The sequence below is a fragment of the Budorcas taxicolor genome, chromosome 22 (genome assembly GCF_023091745.1).
Source record: "Budorcas taxicolor isolate Tak-1 chromosome 22, Takin1.1, whole genome shotgun sequence".
NCBI lineage: Eukaryota > Metazoa > Chordata > Mammalia > Artiodactyla > Bovidae > Budorcas > Budorcas taxicolor.
Window position 1 is genome coordinate 41,799,720 of NC_068931.1, and position 23,124 is coordinate 41,822,843.

The window sequence follows — 23,124 nt, forward strand, 5'->3', positions numbered from 1 at the left end:
GGAGGTTGTGCAGTGATGGTTAGGGGAAGGGGCAGTTCTCTGGGAATATTGCAAAACATACAGCATCCCGACTCCCCTCAGAAAGTCAACTCGTGCTCCCGATCCAATTTTTGCAACAACAAAAAATACCACAACAAACTTCCCAGATACCCCACCAGGGAACTCCCTCCTCATGAAGAACCACTGCTCAGGAGCAAAGAGCCTCCTTCCGCCTGCATGTAGCTCCTTGCTCCAGGTTCTCAGATCACAGGGATGCCTACCACCTCAAGACTGGGTCTAGGACAGGCCTGGACACTGCACATTGTCTACAGTTGGAGCTTAACTGGCCAAGCCTTCATCGTGGTCTTTGCCTCTCTTATCAGCCAGAATCTCCCACCAGCTTCAGAAGGACTTTCACCTGGAACCAGGAGGAAGTGCAATTGACAAGCGTGGAGCTGTGTTAGAAACTAACTTGGGGTTTCTCAGGTGTGGTCAGAGGGTCATCTGCATCAAAGGAATTTGTTAAAAGTTTGGATCTCAGGCTCCACACCACACTTTCTCAATCAGAGCTCCAGGGCCTGTGGCCACAGAACCTATAACAAACTCCCCAGGAGACTCTGATGTCCTCAGGGTTTATGGGCCTCAGAAGTCATCAGGAACCACCACGCCACACACAAGGGCCGGTCTGGTCATGTGAAGAGGTCTGGGGGCCCCTGTAGGGCTAGCCCGCATCAAGCCCCATGTGGCATTTTGGCTGTAACCCTGCAGGGGCATCTGGGATGCTGGGATGCACTGGGACCCCCAAGCGGGCCCCCTGATTTCCCATTGTCCCTTTTCAACCTCAACATTCCTGAAATGCCAAAAAAAATAGCACCTTCTGTTAAGTTTCTTCTCTTTGCTCTTTTTAAAGAGGCTACTTTTTCAGACTTAGATCAGATGAATTCATATTCTGAATATGCCTTTGTGTTAAAATAAGAGGGAACAACTGAAAAAGAGGTAAGTGCTGTGGTCAAGGTTTTTAGGTTACAGATGTTCTTCGGGTGACTGTTGGCCACAGGCAGTTGTATGTTTTCCCCTCTATGAGTCAAAAAATATTTTATTCCACTTTATATAACTCTGCAAACAGACTAGAATTCTCTCACTCCAAGTTTGCTTTGCTTACATTTTAAGGTATTGGAGATTATTCCACTGGTATTGGTGGCTCAGATGGCCAAGAATCTGCCAGACAATGCAGGAGATGTAGGTCCCTTCCCTGGGTCAGAAAGAGCCCCCAGAGGAGGAAATGGCAACCCCACTCCAGCGTTCTTGCCTGGAGAACCCCACAGGCAGAGGAGCCTGGCGGGCTACAGTCTGTGAGGTAGCTGAGTCCGACACAACTGAGTGAGCACTCATTCCAGAGCAAAGTGCTTTAAAGGCTCCTTTAAATAGCAAACCCCTGATGCCTTTAGACTAACTTGATTAACAAGAAAAAACATTATTTCAAAATCACCTGTGACTTTAAAAATATTCATGATGCAAGCAGGTGTCCATGTGCACCTGTAATGCACTGCCTACTGGGAACAGAGACAGCGTTCCTCCTCGCCAGTGTCCAGTGGAAAGAGTCGCCAGGCTCATCGTTCAGAGGACGAAGTTTGACTTATTACCTGAGGGAAAGGAAGCAGGCGACAAAGCTGGCTGATATTTTTGGAAAACTAGCTGACTGCAACATTTTGAGCTGGCCCTTAGCAAGATTAGATGTGGTGTGAGGAGCTGGCAAGCTTGCGCTGAGTCTTGGATATAATTCCCGAGAAAAAGGAGGGTGTTGGAAACGTCTGGGTGTCTGCAAGAAGGTGGAGGAGAAGGTCCCAGAGTTCAAGGCGGCTGAGCTCCAGGAGGACTGACAGGGGCCACTTTGTGAGGATCAAACCACCTGCAGCCGGGAGCGTTAGAGCGCCCTCTGGGGACCGCTGGCGGGACCGGCGTGGGGGCAGGGCGCCGTCAGCCTTTTTTAGTGTTGTCACCGCCTGTCAATTTTCTGCAAATACCCCATGATAGATGACTGTGGTCTTCATAGCTATTGCATCAATGATGACTTCATCCTGCATTTTTTGAAGGAGGTGGCTAAGTAAGGTGATTTAAGTTCAAGATCACAGACTTTGGAGTCTAGTTTTCTTTTTTTTTGCATTTGTCTTTAATGTATATATATTATTGGAGTATAGTCGATTTACAGTGTCGTGTTAGTGTCAGGTGTACATCACGGAGATTCGGTGATACAGATAGATTCTTTTTCAGATTCTTTTCCCTTACAGGTTGTTTTTCCTTTCTCTTCACAGGTCTGTCCCCTTTTTTCCCTATTGCCACTACCACTGCCCTCAACTGTACTTTGGGCCCCAGCCACTAACTACTCCCTGTCACCTGCCTCCCTCTCCTGGCTGCTGGGATCCTTCTAAGCAGAGATTCCCCCAGTGGCTCAGATGGTAAAGAATCTGCCTACAATGCAGGAGACCCAGGTTTGATCCCTTGGTTAGGAAGATCCCCTGGAGAAGGGAATGGCTGCCCACTCCAGTATTCTTGCCTGGAGAATTCCATGGACAGGGGAGCCTGGAAGGCTAGGTCCATGCGGTGACAAAGAGTCAGACATGACTGACCGATCAACACTTTGACTTTCTTTAACTTTCAGCATCTTCCAGCAGCTCCCCGCATTGAGAATAACACCCAAATTCCCCATGGGACACTTGGTCCCATCTACCCTAAGGGTCGTCTTACCTACAACCTCTGCCCTGCACACATCCTGGGCACTCACTTACATATCCTGGGCGCTTACCTGGGCTCAGGGTCCCTGCCCCCCCCCCCCCCCCCCCCCCCCAGCAACTTGTAAGCACTGCCTGCCTTTGCCTCCAGCTAGACTGGCAGACTGACCCTTATTCCCTGGATATTTACCCATCATCCTGTTACCGAGTCCCAGCTCACTCTGCTCACCGCCTGACAAGCCAGTAAGTCCAGAGATGAGCTGTTGGCACAAGGAATAGTGAAAAGCTAGCAGCCCCAGAAGTCAATGGCCTACTGTCCCAAAGAGCCATCTCCCCCAAGTTAGGATTCAGACTTCTTTTATACTAAAAAGGGGAGGGGATAGAGACCAGTTTCTGGCCCAGCTCTGGAGGGAGGAGTGTTAATTTCTTCCTTCCAGCAGCCATTCACAGGTGGGGCCTGGCCAGGGAATCTTCTGGGAGCTTAACAAAGGTGCTGGAGCCTGACTCTCATTCCCTGGCAGGTGGGGTTCCTAAAGATGGGCAAGCCGTTATAACTTAAGCTCATAGCAACATGCCTTTAGTGATTAACTTGTAATAGAACAGGAAGGTTTTTATTACAATCCAACACCTGGGACAAAACCTGCACTCACTGATATTGAAAAGCACTTTACAGTTGACAGTGTTTTCTCATCCTTGATCAGACCCCACACTCAGATGGAGGTACTTTCTAATTGTACAGGGGCAGGAACAGAGGTTTGGAAAGGTCAGTGGCCCACGATAACTCTCCAGTGGCCTACCGGCCTCATTCTCCGAGGGGTGGGCGTGCAGGACTGAGGATTGCACAAGCCCGGGTGTGAGTCCGGGCCAGTGTGCACGGGCCACTGCACTGACCTCACCTCCCGCGCCCACGCCTCGTCCTTCAAGAAGACAGGAGTTCAGAGTCAGGCTTGTTCCGAGGGTGAAATGAAACAATGCCTGTGGGGCGTCTACTAGGGCCTGGCTAGCAGCCGACACTACACGTGAGTTCCCTTACTGACCCGGAGCTCGGCGAGCTGCGTCGGACAGCGGCTCTTCCCTGGGGCTCCAGAGGCCACTGGGTGCCAGCTGTGGAGCCCCGTGCGCCTTCGGACGCGATAGGGCGCTGCGGCGCTTGGGGTGGGGGGCGGTGGTCACACCAGTCCTCAAAGCAGTGTGACTTCGGCCCAGCTCCGGCGGGGCAGAACTCGGAGGCCCTGGGAGCCCGGGCTGGATGCAGGGGCCTGTGGCGAGGGGGTGGGGGGCATTGTTCCACGCCGGCACCCCGAGGCGCACCCCTCAGAGGGCACACCCGCCGCCTCCCCCGCCTCCAGCCTCCTCCCACCCCGACCTCCCCTCTGCGCCTGCCCCCTTCCTCCCTCCCCCAGCTCCCACACTGTCCCCTGAGCCCCCACAAGCACGAGGGTCCCAGGCGGCGAGGGTTGGGGGCCAGCACATCTTGCGCCGCCAGGGAGCGCAACCCCGCCCCCACCGCCGCGCCGGCTGGCGGGAGGCGGGGCATGCGCACCCGGCGGCGGAGGGCGGCGGGGGGAGGACACGGGCCGAGGCGGGCGGGGAGCAGGGCGGGGAGCAGGGCGGGCCGTGGGCGGGGAGCGGGGCGCTGGAGCGGGGAGCGCGCAGCCAGCGCCGCCGCCGGACTCGGGCTGGTGTGCGAGCCTGGCGCGCCGCTTGCCGGGGATGCGAGAGACTGGGAGCCACCGCGCCGGGAGAACGCGAGCACCGGTGACTTCGGCCCGGGGAGAGCCGGAGACGGCGGCGAACCCCGCAGGGATCCTCGGGGCCGGGGTGCGGGGCCGGCGGCCGCGCGGGAGCGCGGGGCGCAGACCGGGCGGGGCTGGCGGACAGTGATGAGCGGGCGCGCGGGGAGGCTGCACGCCGCCGCCGCCGCCCGGAGCATCCGCCGCCCGAGCTGCTGCTCGCGGCCCGGGCCCCGGCCATGGAGACGCTGAACGGCCCCGCGGGCGGCGGCGCCCAGGACGCAAAGCCGCAGCCGCCCGGCCAGCACCACCGCCACCACCACCTCCACCCGCTGGCGGAACGGAGACGGCTGCACCGCGCGCCCTCACCAGCCAGACCGTTTCTCAAGGACCTGCACGGCCGGCCTGCCGCCCCCGTCCAGGCCGCCCCCTCCTCGGGCCGAGCCCCGGCGCCCGCCGCCCCGCGCTCTCCCAGCCTCGCGGGCAAGGCGCCGCCCTCACCGGGGCCCCCGGCCGCGCCCGGCCGCCTCTCCCGGCGGAGCGGCGGCGCCCCGGGCGCGAAGGACAAGCCGCCGCCGGGCGCCGGGGCCAGGGCAGCGGGCGGCGCTAAGGCCGCTCCGGGCCCCAGGAGGGTGGCACGCGCGGCGCCCGCCGAGCCGCTGCCCCGGGTAGGGAAGCCACCGCCCGGGGCCGAGCCGCCGCCCGCCGCTGCCAAGGGCCGCAGAGCCAAACGCGCCTCCGGAGCGGTCCCCGCCCGCGCCGCCGGGCCCCGGGTCCCCGCCGTCGCCGTCCCCGCTGTGATCCTCGCCGTGACTTCCGCCGCCGGCTCCCCGGCCCCCGGCTCGCGCATCAGCCACACAGACAGCAGCTCCGATCTCTCCGACTGCCCCTCCGACCCTCTTTCAGACGAGCAGCGCCTGCTCCCCGCCGCCAGTAGCGACGCCGAGTCCGGCACCGGCTCCAGCGACCGGGAACCTCTGCGAGGAGCCCCCACGACCAGCCCCCCAACTCGGGGGGCGCCGCCAGACAGCCCCGAGCCCCCGGGACTCCTCGCCGCGCCCCCCGCCGCCTGCCTTGGGGGTCGGAACAGCCCCAGCGGGGTCCCCTCGGCGTCGCCGGGGCCGGGCGTGGTGGAGGATGTCGCGGGGCGCGCTCCGCCGGAGCGAACGGGTCCCGGGACCCCCAGGGAGCACGGGCCGGACGAGCAGCACCGGCTGGTCCCGGCAGCGGAGGAGGAGGAGCTGCTGCGGGAGATGGAGGAGCTGCGCTCGGAGAACGACTATCTCAAGGTGCGCGGCCTGCCCTGCCGCAGGTGTCCCGGCGGCGTCCCCAGGTCTGGGTGCGGGCGGGGACCCGCGAGCACCGGCGTCCCGGCCCCGAAAGCGCTTCCTCTCGGTGCCAGTCACTTTCCTGCGCCCGACACGCCGGGCGCTGGGAACTTGAGCCAAACTTGTGGAAGGAGCAGCAAGACCTGTGGGTCCAGCCGCTTCTCCACCCACTTAGCTTGATTTTAGAAAGTCTCGCGTCTTCTCGCGGATGCCTCTGCCCCAGTTGATGCTGCGTTAACTAGAGAGGCGGCTGTGACTGCTTTTTGGAGACGCAGTCGACCCCCTGCCCCCTCAGCCTGTGGGCGCGGATTGTCCGCAGCCGAGAAATTCTGAGCAGGACCCAGTGGGCCGAGTGCCGGTCTAGGAGGATGCAGACTCACCTTCCCCTTTTCCCGCAGTTAAGAAGGCCAGGTGCTCTCCAAGTCTCCCCTGGGCGCAGACAGCCGGGTCACGCCGATTTTAGTGAAAAACCTATGGCTCAGGAGTCCCTTGAGCGCGGCCTGGGCGGGGAGACCACGCTGTCTTGCTAGCCGGTCCTTTGCACGCGTCCACCAGCCGGTTTTTCCGTGTCAGGAGAGGCCACTCGCGCCCGCTCTTTCGAGGGACTCGCAGCCTCTGCGGTCTCATCGAGCGTTTTGCGGCGCGGCCTGCTCTGAGTGGCTTCTGGGTCTTGGTAGCTTTGGGGCACAAGTCTGACTCCATGTTTTCCAGGAGGAGGAGGAAAGCAGGCGCTGCAGAAAAGAGGATTTAGACCGTGTGGGGTGGGGAGGTCAGGGCACGCTGGGTGACTCCAAAGCAAGGAGGGTGGTACTGAATGCGTCTGTCTTAATTTATTGTGAGGCTCAGGTTAGTCAACAGCTCCACCGTGTGAATCTCCTTCTGTTAAGATGGTTAAGTATATATCTCCTCCCAAAAGCAGTGGCCCTCCTCCATCAGTGCGTTTTGTGATTCTCCCCATTTTCTCAGCAAAGGCTGACTCTCCCTGATGGAGGTCCCGGGTGGCTGGTGGGACAAGGATGTGGGCTTTTAAGGTGCGTGGAGGTGATCTGCGGAATTAAGCTGGGATCAGAGCAGTGGACTGAGGAGTGTTCCTATACCCAGGCCGTAGAGGCTGCTCTAACCCACTGAGCCCCTATGGTGGTTTTATCCTGTTCAAAGAGGCAGAGGAGGATCGCTGTGGGAAAAGAGAGCAGATGGGGACTCCGAATGAAATGTTTCCAGTAGTACATTTGCTCTGATCACCGACTCTTATGTAATAGACAACAGAGTGAAATGGGAGAGTATGGAAGAGAAAGGGCCACGGTATTAGTGTTACTCTGTTGTGAAACCAGGGCTTTTGTAAATCTGCCCTGGAGGTAAGCTCCCTGAGGGTGAGAAAGACCATCTTTGAGTTTTGTAGCCTCAGTGCAAATAGATGTTTCTCTTGACGTCTGATCTCAAGGCAGGCAGTTCATCGTCATTTCAGGGCTCACTCAGGTGGCTGGTTATTTGCTTTATTTTATTTTATTTTTTCACGTCATTGGATTCTCAGTGAAGGAAGTAGGTGTGACCCTGGAGTCTGCTCTGGTGTGTTTGATATTTCAGCAAGTCTCACAACATAGGGTATCTTTGTTGTATTTATCACAACCGTAATTTCACTGACAAGGTTGCTGAGATCCGAGAAGACGTACCTACGTGTCCAAGGTCACCCAGCTAGTAAGTGATGCAGCTGGTATTTCCCCGGCCTCCAGACCTCTGTTCTCTCCCAGCTCCAGGCTGCATCCTTGTTTCCGCCAAGGCTGAGAAGAGCCACACCTGCCTTAGAGTTCTTATTAGCTTGGGCCATACCCAGCATTTAGCTTTTCTGGGAAACCTCTCTTTTTAGGCCAAAGGACCACAGTGAGCACCTCTCCACTGGACTGTTCGGGATCCCACAGACCCCCCTGGCAGTGTTTAATTTGTGGGAAATGTCAGTTGCCATTTCCTGTGGCGGTCATGGCCGAACGTTTCCGACCCAAGTCCATCTCCCAGTGGTTCCTCTGACAGCAGGAGAGAAGAGGCAGAGGCAGTCTGGGGAGGCTGGGACATCAGGCTGATCACAAACACATGTGTGAGTTACATGGTTGGCTCTTCAGTAGCTTAAGTGACAATCATTCAATTTGGGGATGAAAGAGAACAGTCCTGCTAGACTTTTCTAAAGGTCAGTGAGCCTGCCCACATGTGTGGAATCGGGCTGGGAGGATCCCTAACCTCACAGAGCAATGACCTTTGCTATAAGCCTGCTTTTGCACACGGGTTTTAGAGCATGTGCCAGTGTTTTGTTTTTGTTTTTGTTTTTAGATGGCAGATAAATTAGTCCCTGACCTACTCCTTCCTTAGGGGATATTGCATAGGACTCTGGAGATTAGAAGTGGGAGATTCCACCCAGAAATTTTACTTTGATATATTCTGGAGGATGGTGACCACAAGTATTACAGGCTTTCCTAAGTCATTTCTGTCACCATTATTGTATGAAACTCAAGTTACTGAGAAGAATGATCTGAGAGTAATCAAGCAGAAAACTAAGGATGATGTGTTATTGATTGGGAAATTCGAGTGGAATTTTGTTTTTTGGCCAGACTGCTGTCTTTTTCCAAAAATCAGCTGTCAACAGAGAAGCGCCTGCCTCTGTTGTGTGGAGCTGAATGGGGCCATCCTTGAGTCATACTGCCATCACAAGGCACCACGGTGACTAGATGTTGTTATTGTTTAGTCGCTAAATTGACTCTTTGCAACCCCATGGACTATAGCCCGCCAGGCTCCTCTGTCCATGGAGTTTTCCAGGCAAGAATACTGGAGTGGGTTGCCATTTCCTCCTTCAAGGTATCTTCCCAACCCAGGGATTGAACCAGCATCTCCTGCACTGGCAGGCAGATTTTTTACCACTGAGCCACCAGGGAAGCCGGGTGACTATATGATGAGTAAGTACTCAGTCCGGGTAACCGGGTAACTGGCTTTTTGCATGAAAGCAGTCAGAAAAGCCCTGTTGGCCCTTGACTGCAGATGAACTTGTATGTAATTTGGAAGGCTTCAGAAGTGAAGATAGGAGATTGAAGTCAGTTGTCCAAAGGGCTTTGCTTCTTTCTCAGACCAGACTCAGGTCCATCTTAGTGACCAGGGTGTCTGAGAAATGCTGGGCATCGTGGTCTCTGCCTGCCCACCATCACTGTGTTTTGCTCCAGCGCCCAAAGACAATCAGACAAGCCCTGGAGCTCATTGTGAACATATTAATTATGTTCTGTTTCCACAGGCTTTTCAGGAGGGTTTAATTGCTTTGCATTTATTGGCCTATTTCAAAAATGCTTCTCATGTTGGTGGGGGATACTAGCATGACACCCCTCCCACCACCCCCAAGTAGTGTACTCCAAAGTGCCCCAGTCCTGGGGGGGCTCCAAGGTTGGCCTGGGGAGGGCTGCTAAGTTTGCTCTGTCCTTTTGGTTACCTCCTAAGAATTATTTTTGGTGAAAACAAGCAAAGTGCCTGCTAGCTCAGAGCAGACACCATGGGAATGTGGAAGAGCAGTGATTTCTCAAGGGGGCTGCTGGGGAGGCCATTCGAGTGGATCGGTTGCACTGCCTCAGCACTGGCTGGCCTCGGCCTCCTGCCTCTCTCTTGGGGTCTTGGGAGTTTCAGGATCTGCAATGATTTGGTTAAATCCAGCCGTGAAGATTCCAGGCGCTCTGAATGGCCAGGAAGGGGTGGGGGTGGGGTGGACACTGAGGCAAGAATAAACAGTTCTGAGCATAAAGTGCTTCAGCTCCTCCCTGCCTACCCCTCTCCCTCCTGGAAGGCTGAAGCAGACAGTGTCCTTATTCTTTCCTGACCTTCTGCTTTCCACACCCATTCTTTATTCAGCCTGCAAACAAGCGGCGGTAATCATCTTAGGTGGCGAGATAATGTGGACCAGGGCACAGGGGGGCCATGGCTGCTGGATGAACTGGCGCTTGTAAACAATGGCTGAGCCCCCCCGTGCGTTCTGAGCCTCAGCTGGGACTCTGCGGAGCACATTTTCACTCATGGGAGGGAAAGGAGGTGGATTATTTGTATATTACAGTAGATAATAGTTAAGGGTCTGCAACTCCCGGAGGAGGGAATTATTGCAACAGTAGCCAGCTGACTGCTCACTGTCTAAATTGAGTCTGTTTAAAGAGGGAGTGATTAAAGTAGGACTAGTTATTGATTTTAAGTTGTTTAAAGGGAATTAAGGTCTGATAAGATCATCAGTATGATCAAGGGTTTTCATCACTTTTACTATGAAACCAAGGATTTGGTTTTTATATTTGTGGATAAACTATCCTCAAAGAGATTTTCTTTGACATTTTAATCTTCGTTTATTCTAGTGCACACATGGTACCTCATTGTTTCTTAAATCTGATGTGCTTATGTGTATGTGCACGCACGCGCGCGCGCACACACACACACACACGCGCGCGCGCACACACACGCACACACACGCACACACACACGCACACACATACGCACACACGCGGCACTAGTAGTAAAAGAATCTGCCTGCCAGATCCCTGGGTCGGGAAACTCCCCTGGAGAAGGAAATGGTACCCAGTATTTTTGCCTGGAAAATTCCACGGGTAGAGGAGCCTGGTGGGCTCCAGTCCATGGGGCTACAGAGAATTGGATACTCCTGAGCACACATAAACACACTCATGAGTATAAAATAAAGCTTGATTTGTTATCTGCAGGTGAAGGGGAATAGTTGGGGAGCTCTCTAGTACTTCAAGGTTTCATGCTATACAAAATTCGAAAAGTATATTTAGTTAAAGCTAGATTAGCTTTTTAATGAGATAATGATCTAACATTTGAGTATCTGACAGACCTGTTGTTAATTCAATATAAAACTTGATTAAGGGAAATTTTCTCATTATCTGTATTAAAAACCAACAGTTTTCTGCTCTTACCGTGTGTAAATTTAGTCTACCAGAAACATTATATGTTCTGCTTGATTGGGTTTGTTAAGCATTTAAATGGCAGACATCTTTAAGGTTCTTTGATACAATGTTTTCTAGATTAGAGCATGCTGTCAGAAAATTAATGTAATGTTCATTTGAAAAATCGCTCTCCCATCATGACCCTAATCTGAATAATCACAGTTTTTGCTTTTCAAATGTCTGCTTCCTGCCTACATGGTTTGTAATTTGCTTTGCTTATAACTTCTTTTCACTGAACCTGAAAATTGTTTTTTTTCAAGGCTTTTTGAAAAGAGTTGAAACCCTGGCCTCATCCTGTCTCTGCAACAGACAAGTGTTGGGAAGCCATTTAAACTTTGAGGGTTTCAGTATGCTCATTTTAAAAATGGAGGGTATTAATACCTTTTCTGCACATTGCGGTGCTTTGGTGAGGACCAGTTGTGAAAATGAATATACCCACACATTGACAATGTCAAGTTCTAAACGTTAGCTTGCTGTTATTTTGCGCCGACAGGCTTTTTGCAAGTGTGATTTAAAGCTTCTTGTTCCACGTGTCCTGGTGGTTGCTGATAATTTCTCCCATTTACTGGAAAGAGTATGTGTGTGGAGCCAGAAAGCCTGGGTTTGTAGCTGGGCTTCCAGTTATCAGCCGAGAGGCTTTGGGTGTGTTCACCAGTGTGGGTTTGGCCTCTTTGTCCATCTTGTGGGGGCATGTGTCCCTGCAGGCTTATTGTAGGCTTAGTAACGAAGGCGAAGTGCTTAAGAAAGGGTGTCTGCTGGTCCACAAATTTAGATAAAATATGAGTTATAAAAGCAGTGATTCAAATACATGCAATTACAATCTCTTCCTAATTTTCTTTTCAAAGCGACTAATGTTAGTGGTTATTTATGCCAAGAACCATTAGCTGTTTACATCTGGCCTGCTGAGTGATCTGGAGGTGTGGGTACATTGAGCCCTGGAACAGGCTTTTTCAGTCCACAGTGGGGGTGCAGGAGTCTGTAGAGCATAACTAGTGTTTAATGGTAGGGTTGATGAGGGACCCCCCCAATACAAAGTCTGAAAAAGCAGAGAACATTTTTGTATCTGGAAGTCCTATCATATTTTTTTTTTATGACTATGTCACATTTTAAAATTCATCTTTGAGTAATAGGTAATTTTCAGCATTAATGACTTGACAAGCTTTCTAGAAGGAGAGGGCTGCCCTGGTGGCTCAAATGGTAAAGAATCTGCCTGTAATGCAGGAGACCCAGGTTCAATCCTTGGGCTGGGAAGATCCCTTGAAGGAGGGAATGGCTACCCACTCCAGTATTCTTGCCCAGAGAATACCGTGGACTGAGAAACCTGGTGGGCTGCCATCCGTGGGGTCGCACAGAGTCGGACACAACTAAGAGACTGACACTTTCAGTAGAAGGAAAAGCCTTCGCACAGTGCCTTCATAAACGGATGCCCAGCGCCACTGGACATTTGTGGGTACCCCTGGATATATACAGTGATTATTGCTTCCGTTGAACTATTTTTATTAGTTACCCAGTGTAATAATTAACTAACTGTATTCAGACACCTCTGCATAGATTAAGCTTTTTCTCAAAGTCAAATCAGATTTGCAGAAGGGACCTGAGAAGCTTGACCTTGATTTTGAAGATTCAGGATTAACTCTCTACTCTTTATGGGAGGATGACATGCACAGGCCTGTTTGAAAGCTTGTAGGCTGTGGTGGCTGCTCTCCTCTGGCGTGGGTTGGGTCAAGGGCAAGACTCTCATGGCTCAGCATGGGGATTCGGCATCAGAAACAGTCTCTTTGCTGCAGGTTGAAAGGCCCTTCCTGAAGTCAGTGTGTTCTCCAGGCCCTTGAAGAGCCCAGCCTGTCCATTCTGTCCACTGTCTGGCCTCTGTTCCACCCAGTAAACCCCAATTCCAGCAAACTTTCCTATTGGAACAAGATTTATAGGAAGGGTCCTCCATGAAGAAGAAGAAAAAAGTCGATGAAACTTGCTTATGTGTCATAACATTTTCAACATTAAGATTTACCTTTTTTAAAAAGATTTTTTAATGTGGATTATTTTTAAAGTCTCTATTGAATTTGTTATAATATTTCATCTGCTTTACATTTTGATTATTTGGCCTCGAAGCACATGGGATCTTAGTTCTCCCCGACCAGGGATCAAACCCGCACCACCTGCATTGCAAGGCAAAGTCTTAACTACTGGAGGCAGTTCCCTAAGAGTTACCTTTCTTAAGACACATAAGAACTCCTTATTTTTTTATATATATATACTTTTTTTTTGGCCCCACTGCATAGCATGTGGGATCTTAGTTATCTAACCAGGAATCAAACCTGTGCCCTCTGCATTGGAAGCACGGAGTCTTAACCACTGGACCATCAGGGAATTCCCAGACATCTTTTATTTTTAGTGAGATTATCACCACTGGTATAGAAATTCTGTAAGAATCTTTAGCAGACAAAAACATTTTATTCGTTTGACTACTAGAAGTTGGTAAAGCTTTCATTTTTAACACCCACTCCCCTTCATGGGCCATTGAAACGGGCCCCACTGGAGCCATGGTCAGCTGAGTGGGTCATATTCTTGGGCAGGTGGTGTGGACAGAGTGGAAGAACCTGTAGGCGGGCTTTGGGAGAATCAGATGCCTCACATGTGCCCTTTCCCCTACAGGTGATGGCTGCACGCAGGTAGGGTTGGCTGGACAGTGGTTTTCACCCTGTTTGTGCCAATTTGTTATTTTTCCACAAGGGTTCCCAGTTCGTTTGGTACACATCTCCTATGTGATCTTATCCAGGATAAAATAATCTGCAGGAGGTTAACTACTAGTCAATTTCTTATCTACCTGAGGCTCTGTTGTTGGGAAACTCTTTTCTTTATTGTAAGTAAATCCCTGGTTTTTGAGAATAAATGCAGGATTAGCGCGGGTGGCCAGACTCCAGGAACAAACTGAATAGGACGAGAGCTGATAGGTTAGGGTGTCTGTGTTTGGGAGCGTTTTTCCCCTTTGAGCCTCAGTGTTAACTGAACAAAATAAATGAGAATGAGGACTTCCCTGGTGGTCCAGTGGTTAGAACGCCGCTTTCACTGCTGAGGGCCTGGGTTCTATCCCTGGCTGGGGATTAAGATCAAACAAGCCACGTGGCACAGCCAAAAAAAAAAAAAGATGACCAAGAGTATCCTAGTCTGGAGACATTTACGCCATCAAGTATGAAACTAATCAAGACAATTCCTAGAATGCTTTTCTTAATCTCCCACCTTCTAAGTTGCTCCTCGCTGAAGCCTTTATTATAGAAAATGTACCCTGGATGCTACTGCCATGTCTGTGGGTTTTGGAAGAGTTGTCCGTGATCATGCTACAAGGCGGGAACAAAACAATGTGAGGTGATGACCAGTCTGCATTGTGTTTAGGAGCTGGTCTTTCTAGGTGTTGACCGAGGTTCAAGTGTATTCATTCCACAAATATGTATTGAGGGCCTGCTGTGTGGCTCACGCTGCTCTGGACACTGGGAGACTCCAGGTGTCTGCTTTCCTGGTGCTTAGCTTCCTGTGTGAGTGACGGATAAAGAAACAGATAATATTTGATGGTGGTAGGAAGTCGCAGGGGCTTTAAAGTGGCGCTCGTGGTAAAGAACTTACCTGCCGTGCACGAGATAGAGAGGCAGGTTTGATCCCTGGGTCAGGAAGATCCCCTGGAGAAGGAAGAGGGAACCCACCCTAGTATTCTTGCCTGGGAGAAATCTCATGGACAGAGGAGCCTGGCAGGCCACACTCCATAGGGCTGCAGAGTCGGACATGACTGAAGTGACTTAGTGCAGATTGGAGGGGCAGGGCCTGGGGCTAGAGACAGTGGGGGTAGGGGGCATTGTGTGCCTTCTGACCAATCTACCTACAGTGAGCTTGGCCACAAGCTGGGGAGGAGCTCTTTAAGGAGAAACCATCACAGGTGACCTGCCTCCTGCGCCTGGACCTGGGAGAGGGCAAGCTGGCGCTGAGGGAGGCGGCAGCTGTGGCTCCCTAGAAAGGGATGGAGGCGGGATGAGCGTGGTGTGTAGAGCCCTGGGGAGACAGCCTTGAAGGTTGGACGCTGAACTGACAGCACTGCGTTGGCTAGGCTGGGTGGGAAAGCGGGAGCCAGGAATAACTCCCGGGTTTCTTCTGTATCCCAGAGTCTTCATGTTGATCCCAGAGTGGAGTGAAGATGGGAGATGAAGGGCAGGGGAATGGAAAAAACCAAACTGATGTGTATTTGAAATAGCGCACAAGGTTTTATCTTTAGAATCATGAGTCACGTAGTTCCAAGATTGGTGTGGTGGGACAGCATTTTAAGGACATTTGCGGGTGTGTTATAATTCCCGGGCAATTCACAGGGATGAACCCCCTGAAGTTTGTTCTTTGCAGGCAATGTCTGACTCATCTTACTGCCTAGCTTGTGTCTTAGAGACACAAGTTCAGGTCAGCGTTTGGTTTGTATCTAGGGTTTGATTACCTGCAGAGATGACGTCATTTATGATGAGGATTCTGTAAGGAAAGATTGGAAATGGGGTAAATGCTGAGAGGCTGCGATGACTAAGCCATGCTCGTTTTTGGTTTCTGGATCCACGAGACCTGAACAGACATCTGGTGATGCTGTCTTGTGTGAGAATTTCCGAAGTCCCCAGGCTGTATTGCACACGTGTTTCCGGAAGTTGACAGGTGACTGCAGAAAGTTCACAGTACTGCAGGGCATGGGTGGATGGGCGACTCCGCCCTGTCCCATAGACCTGGCTTCTCAGTGCCCTCTGTCTGGCTTGTGTAGGATGAGTTGGATGAACTCCGAGCGGAAATGGAAGAGATGAGAGACAGTTACTTGGAGGAGGAGGTTTACCAGCTGCAGGAGCTGCGGCGGGAGCTGGACCGCGCCAACAAGAACTGCCGAATCCTGCAGTACCGCCTCCGGAAGGCCGAGCAGAAGAGGCTGAAGGTGGCGGAGACCGGGCAGGTGGATGGGGAGCTTATCCGGAGTCTGGAGCAGGACCTGAAGGTGAGCACAAGGTGAACAGTGGGTGGGACGTGCCTTCCCCAGAGAAGCCAGGGGGAGTTTCCGTACAGTTTCACAGGTTTGCCTCGAAGGTGTCTTAGAGATCCAGTTTAGGTCAGTGTTTGTTTGAAGCTAAAGTTTGATTACCTGCAGAGATAGCATCATTTATGATGCTGATTCTCTAAGGAAAGATTGGGAGCTGGGTAAATGCTGAGAACGCTGTAAGACCTGAAGTGCAGCCCTCAGGACCCACTTACACGTGGTCTTTTTTAAAATTAGTTAATTTGTTTGGCTGTGATGAGCCTTAGTTGTGGCACATGAGATCTTCATACTCTCACATGAAATAATCTTCATAATCTCTTGGGCTTCTCTTGTGGCTCAGCTGGTAAAGAATCCGCCTGCAGTGCAGGAGACCTGGGTTCCATCCCTGAGTGGGGAAGATCCCCTGGAGAAGGGAAAAGCTACCCACTCCAGTATTCTGGCCTGGAGAATTCCATTGACTCTATAGTCCATGGGGTAGCGAAGAGTTGGACACAGTTGAGTAACATTCACTCATGTGAAATCTTTAGTTACTGCCCCAGGGCATGTGGGATCTTAGTTTACAGACCAGGCACCCCTGCCAAAAGAATAAATAAATAAACCATAGATCTTCAATTAAAAAAAAAGAATACCTGCCACCACTGATCTGATCATTCTTTAGAAATTGTGCAGAAACTCCTAAAGATCTGGAATGTTTAAAAAATTGATTCATTATCAGTTCAGTTTTAGTCAAACACCACTTTTAAAAGTTAACCCTAGTCACTTAACATTTTTTGTTATTTTAAGTTTCTAGGGTGCAAAAATGCTGAAATTACCATAACCCAAGTAAGACTTGTAGTAGTGACTTAACTGAAAGAGAAATAGGGTCATAACTAATTGTTTAAAGTGTCTTTCAGAATCATTGGTGAAAGTGAGAATAAGGTGAAAATACCCTAGACTTTCTTCTATTTGTCCTTTCCACTGAGGCCTCTCTCCTGCCCCAGTTATCAAATCATTTATCTAGAGATGAATTATGTATAATGTCCTTCTTATTTTCGGAGTCTCTATGAAATCTCATTTAGCCTTTCATTACGATAACAAGAAAAGAATCTTTGTAACTCAGATTTATAAACCAGTAACAAGATGTCACTCAGTGTGATGTAAAAGTGATTCATATTTCTGTTACAAAATCTCCTTAGTTCCTTTTAGAAAATGAAAATGTTGAACTGCCTTTATAGCATTCAAATGTTTTACCAGAGTAGGCAATTTAAAACCTGACCATATTAAGTATCTACTGAATACAGAATTATTTTTTTAAGCAAATAGGGTTCTTTAAAAATGATTTTGAGAAACAGAAATGTTTATTTGATGATCTTTTAAAAAATTATTTGTTATTCATTTTATTTATTTATTTATTTTTGGCTGTGCTGGGACTTCTCTGCTGCACGTGGGTTTCTCTCGTTGTGGAGAGCAGAGGCTACTCTTCTATCCAACATGCAGTGTGGACTTCTCTTGTTGCAGAGTACAGTTTCTAGGTGCACAGGCTTTAGTAACTGTAGCATGTGGGCTTGGTAGTTGCAGCTCGCAGGCTCTAGAGCACAGGCTCAGTAGTTGTGGCCATAGGCTTAGCTTCCCGGACCAGGGATTGAACCTATGTCCCCTGCCTTGGCAGGCAAATTCTTAACCAGTGGACCACTAGGTAAGTCCAATGATCATTTTTAATTGATCATTTAAAGCATGTGCTCCTGGGAAGACTTGGCATTCTAAGCAATATTCCAGAAGGAACAGGGCTGTAGCAAAGTGGCCTTTTAATCCAGATGAAAGTCATACTTCCCCTTAATGTGGATTTCATGTTTTAAACTAATACCTCTTCCTTTAAATGTAGGCTTGTTAATATTGCCAGGATCTTTGCTCTTTTGTGTAACACAATATTCCTTAGTGATTCTGCCTCTGAAGTGGTTTGGAGGTACCCTTAGCACACAGAAGGCTTCCCATCAGATGACTGTGTCTGTGGGTTGATGCAGGTGGCCAAAGACGTATCGGTCCGATTGCACCATGAACTTGAAACCGTGGAGGAAAAGAGAGCTAAAGCAGAAGACGAGAATGAAACTCTCCGACAGCAGATGATTGAAGTGGAGATATCAAAGCAGGCCCTGCAGAATGAGCTGGAGAGACTGAAGGAGGTGAGTCAGGTGGATGGGGGCTTACCCCTTGAGAACATGGGACTCCCAAGTGTCCTATTCTTTTTTTTTTTTTTTAATTTAATGAATGTATTTTTATTTTGGTTGCACTGGGTCTTCATTGCTGCGCATGGGCTTTCTCTAGTTGTGGCGAGCAGGGGCTATTCTCTAGTTGAAGTACGTGGGCTTCTCATTGCAGTGGCTTCTCTCATTGCCAAGCACAGGCTCCAGGCCAGCGAATTTCAGTAGTTTTCAGCGTGCAGGCTCAAGAGCTCTGGCTCAGTAGTTGTGGCATGTGAACTCAGTTGCTCTGTGGCTTCCAAGTATCCTGGTCTTACTGTGGTTTAAGGCAGGGGACGGCCAGCTACTATTTGTATGGCCTGGAAACTAAGAATGGTTTTTGCATTTTTTATAGAGTTGGGGAAAAAGTACAAAACAAACCTGAAAAAGCAAAGATGATGTGACAGAGGCTGTGTTGCTTGTAAAGCCTGAAATATCTGCTCTCTGACCCTTTACGGAAAAGGCTTGTTGAACCCTGGTCTCAAACTATTTTTTTATAATTTCCATTCCAATGAGCTGGCTGTTAGTTCCCTATATGGGTCCTTGCGGGGTGTATTATTACTAGAATACAAAATTAGGCAGTCTCTTTTTTCTCGAGAGCCTTCTCTTCCAATGAGCTGGAAAATATGTTATGCTTGTCCATTATCTGTGTCAGCAGATGTGGGTGTGTGCTGCCTGTGTCTGTTATGCAGCCAAAGTGATTTAAATATAGATTTCTTTTACATTTTAGGGAGTGAATGTGTTCTAGCAAAGCAGTCTAGACAATGCATACGTTATTTTTTTTTTAATTTGCAACCGTAATGCAAATCCCGTTTTGTTGTTGACATCCAGTATAAGATTCAAGCTGAATGTCCTCTTGGAAAATATCCTGCGTATTGATGAAGGTACAAATGGTGGTGAGGGTTTGAGATGATGGCTAAAAAGCCAACATGTTATGTGCCAGCACTTAGCACTTCATGGTTCCTTTGGATTCACTTAATTCAGGGGCTGATCCATCTATTGCTCCACCCACACTTCACTCAGACGCTGGACTGGGCCCTGGGGAGGCAGATGCCCTGCCTTCAAGGTGTTTACTGAGCCAACATGTTATGGATTTGTGTGAATTCTGTGTATGTTGCCACTTCCATGAAAACACTGCGTGTTTTATTTATTTGTCTTGTCACTGTCCCTCTTTGCGAATGGCTCCGTGGGACTTGGGCTCTATGGGCCAGGTTCTGTTTGTCTGGGTCACTGTGGGGCTGCCCACAAGGGCCTGGATCCCAAGGGTGGTTGGGGGCTTTCCGGGTGAGTGGGGGATGCAGGTGAGAGCTTCACAGAGGAGGAGATGGGGAGCCTGGAATGTTCTGTCCTGGTTGATGACCCTCCTCTGGCTGTGACCGCTCCCCTCTACACTTATGCATCCTAATAACTTCTCTTCCCTCTTTTCCTTTTGGTCCGAGTTTGCTAGGAGGCAGGCTGTAATGGTTTCTTTTTCCAAGATTTCCAGTTTGAGCCTGACCTTGAGGGCACAAAAGACAACTTTGAATTATATTTTTAAGTTTTATACACGTGTATGTTTTATGTATGGACTTCCCTAGTAGCTCAGTGATAATCTACCTGCCAATATAGGAGATGTAGGTTCAACCCCTGGGTTGGGAAAATCCACTGGAGGAAGAAACGGCAACCAACTCCAGTATTCTTGCCTGGAGAACCCCATGGACAGAGGAGCCTGATGGGCTACAGTCCAGGGTTTGCAAAAGAGTCGGACATGACTTAGTGACTAAACAACAAAAACGTTTGTGTATAAATATATAAATTACATATATAAGGAAATATGTGTATTTAAAGCAGGCAGGGATTCTTTTTCCCCAGCTGAAATGGATTTGTGAAGGACCTGACATCAAGTCACAAGTAGCTCTCTGGGGAGAGAAATGACCACTGATGTTGGAGGCTCAGGCTGGTTGTGAGGAGCGGGTGGGGGGGTCAGCCCCTCCCTTTCTTTACAGCTTAAAATTACTCAGAGGGGTCGCTCATCTGGAACACAATCACTGCGCTCTTACCTCCAGAGTGGAGGAAGTCCGGCTGGTGGGGCTGCATTCTGACACCGAAAAATGCTCAAGGAGTCGCAAGACTGAGAGTCAGGAGGGTCGGGGGGCTAGTGGGCCGTCCTGGGTGCAGCCAGGTGCACCGGTTCAGAGGTGGCTCAGGAGATGCTTATCGGAACATTCGAGCCGGGGTCTGGTGAATGGCTCTTTTGTACCGAAGCCAGCACAGACTTAGCCATAGGTTTCGCTCTAGAGGGAGGATAGTGTTTTCTCCGTCTTAAGCCGTGCTGGTGATCATTCACCCCTGAGGGCTGGTAAATGGACGTCGGGCCACATTCTAAGATGGTCCAGGGCGGTTTGTGTGTCTCCACCACAGGCCTGGGTGTGGATGTGTCTGCACCCTGGCCTTGGAGGACGGTGAGAGGGTGGATCTCTGCGGCTGCGGTTTCTCTCTGCAGACCGTGCTTTCAGCGACTGGGGGACTCCTCCAGGGTGGGTGTCTCCTCGCTCTGCAAACTCAGTCTGTCTAGGAACAGACTTGTCCCCTTCGCCCCCTCCTGCATCGCACTCTTGTCTTTCCAGCTGTGTTAACAGTGCCACTGTCCTTTAAGTCACCCAGGCTTAATGGCTGGCAATTATCCTTACCCTTCCTGCTCCCCCTGCTGCCCTGAGTCCACGGTCTTAGAAATTCTTTTTCATTGGTACGTGCTATGGAGTTGAACCTTAAAATTATACCAAGTGAAAGAAGCCAGGTGTTGTACAAGTACATTTATCAGAAATGTTCAGATAGGTAAATCCATAGACAACAGATTAGGGGCTGGGGAGGAGGGAGACCGACTGGGGTTTCCTCTTGGGTGATGACACTGTTTTGGAACTGGGTGGAGGTAGTTTGCACAACATTGTGAATGTACCAAAGGCCACTGGACTGTACACTTTAAGACAGTTCATTTTAACCTCAATTAAACTTTGTGACTTTCTTCTGTCCGTCCTTTCACCCATCTCTCCAATGAATATTTTGAAGGCTGACACTCCGGTCACCACATTCAGGGATGCAGCACTTCCAACTGCCCCCTCTTCTGTTTTACCTTCTGTATCCCCCCAGTCCGACAGCTTGCACATGACTTAAACAGACAAACTGGCCTTGGCCCATTGTCTAGCCCTTTAGCATGACACAGGTCCTTTACTGCCTGGTCCATCTCGGTTTCCCACCCCAAGGTACTAAACCCTGCAGTGAACTGAAAGGCAGTTGAGAAGGATGAGAGGAGACATGCCCTCTGGGCCTCGAACTCCTAGAGGTGTCTCACTTTCTCCGTGGATAGATGAAATGCTTAAAGAGGGCTGGCAGGATTAACCCTCTGGAATTGTCCCTTCTGGTCAGCCAGCTCACTGACTTCTTGTGTTGTTCACATCATGTCCATACACCCAGATTCCCATATACCCCTTCACTTGTGCAAAACTCTTAATTTTTTGACCCCCCTTTTGGGTACATGTCTTCTAGTAGTCTCTCTATGGTGGAACATCTCAAAAAGGTTGAAACGGTTAACCTTAGTTGACTTTCATCTTCGTAAAGATAGCCCAAGTGCTTTCACTGTATTTCTTTCTACCAGAAAGTTTCTTAAATACACGCTAGACACAAGTAATAACTGGCCAGTTAATCTGCACTTTCAAGAGAGGCAAGTTTTGGATCATAACAGGGAACTAGGGTTGGTGGATGGAGCCATAGGGAACCAACTAGCTGTCAGATAGCTCTTGTGGGACATCCTTCATCACTATTCAGGACGTGATATTGATTCTCTGGGTTTGTCTGAGACTCCTTTGTGCCAAATAAATGATCAGATTTTATAACTGTTTCTGTTTTAAAAGTAATCTATTTTAGTTGCACTGGGTCTTTGTTGCTATGCATGGGCTTTCCCTAGTTGCAGTGAATGGGGGCTGCTCTTTGTTGCAGTGCACGAGCTGCTCCTTGCAGCGGCTTCTCTTATTGTGGAACAGCGGCTCTTGGGCTGGTGGGCTCAGTAGCTGTGGCACGTGGGCTTAGTTGCTCTACAGCATGGTGAATCTTCCCAGATCAGGGATTGAACCCATGTTCCCTACCTTGGTAGGCAGACTCCTATCCACTGTACCACCAGGGAAGTCCTTGTAACTGTTTTATGGGTGCTTGAGAGGAATATGTATGCTCCAATTTTGGGATGAAGACTTTGAATCCATTAGATTGAAGACGTTCCAACCTGAACTATAATTACAGCAGAAAGGACATTTTATATCATCACTCAATATACAGATCAAAAGTTTCTACAAAGTAATGCTTATTTTTTGCCATATGGGACATATTCTGGTATTTTCAGTTCTTTTTTTTTTTTTTTTTAATGGTATTTGTAAGTTCAAATCCATTACTAGATTGCCACAATTTGGGGAAAATTGTGTATCAGATCACTTGTTAATTGTGTTGTTCAAATTTTCTATATCCTTTATAGTTTTGTCTGTTAAATATCTCTTTAGGATAAAGATATGTTAAAATCACCCATTATAATTTTACATTTAAATTTTCTTCTTCTATTCTGTCAAACTTTGATTTATAGATTTTGAATATGAATTCATAAAGATTTAGAACCTTTATTTGGTAATGAATTGTTCCCTTAATCATTTCATAATGACCTCTTTATTCTAATGTCTTGCTTTTTCCAGTTAAGCCTACTTTGTCTGCTTTTATCATCCACGCCAAATTTCTTTTAGTTAGTATTTACCTCATATAGACTTTTCGGTGATTCTCATCTATTGTTTCTGCACCACTATGTTTTAGGTGTATTTTTTGTGAATGGACTATAGCTACCTTAAAAACTGGAATCTGGGAATCTCTTTTTTCAAAACTTGTGAATTTAATCCAGTTACATTTTTTGTGGCTATTAATGTGTTTGAACTTATTTCTGTCATTGTATTTTATGCTATCTTCCATGCCTTTTCTTTTTTCTATTTTTTTTCTCTTTTTAAAAACATTTTAATTAAAAAGCATTACAGCCAGCTGCAATAACAGTGAGCAGAAAGAAAGGGGAGGGGTAGGGAAGACCCAGGGGACCCCATCCCAGCTGCTCCCAGGGGTTGGAGGGCAGGGA

The 23,124-nt window shown here is 49.3% G+C and overlaps 1 protein-coding gene across 2 annotated transcripts in view; it reads left to right on the plus strand.

The window, feature by feature from the left end:
- The first annotated feature begins 4,636 nt into the window (after positions 1-4,636).
- MTCL1 (microtubule crosslinking factor 1) overlaps positions 4,637-23,124 on the plus strand; it is a 112,455-nt gene continuing 93,967 nt past the window's right edge. For both annotated transcript variants that reach the window (XM_052660298.1, XM_052660299.1), the window contains exons 1-3: positions 4,637-5,730; positions 15,511-15,735; positions 17,775-17,933. In XM_052660298.1, the coding sequence (XP_052516258.1) occupies positions 4,681-5,730; positions 15,511-15,735; positions 17,775-17,933 (1,434 nt within the window). In that variant the 5' untranslated portion in view covers positions 4,637-4,680. The remainder of the gene's footprint in view (positions 5,731-15,510; positions 15,736-17,774; positions 17,934-23,124) is intronic.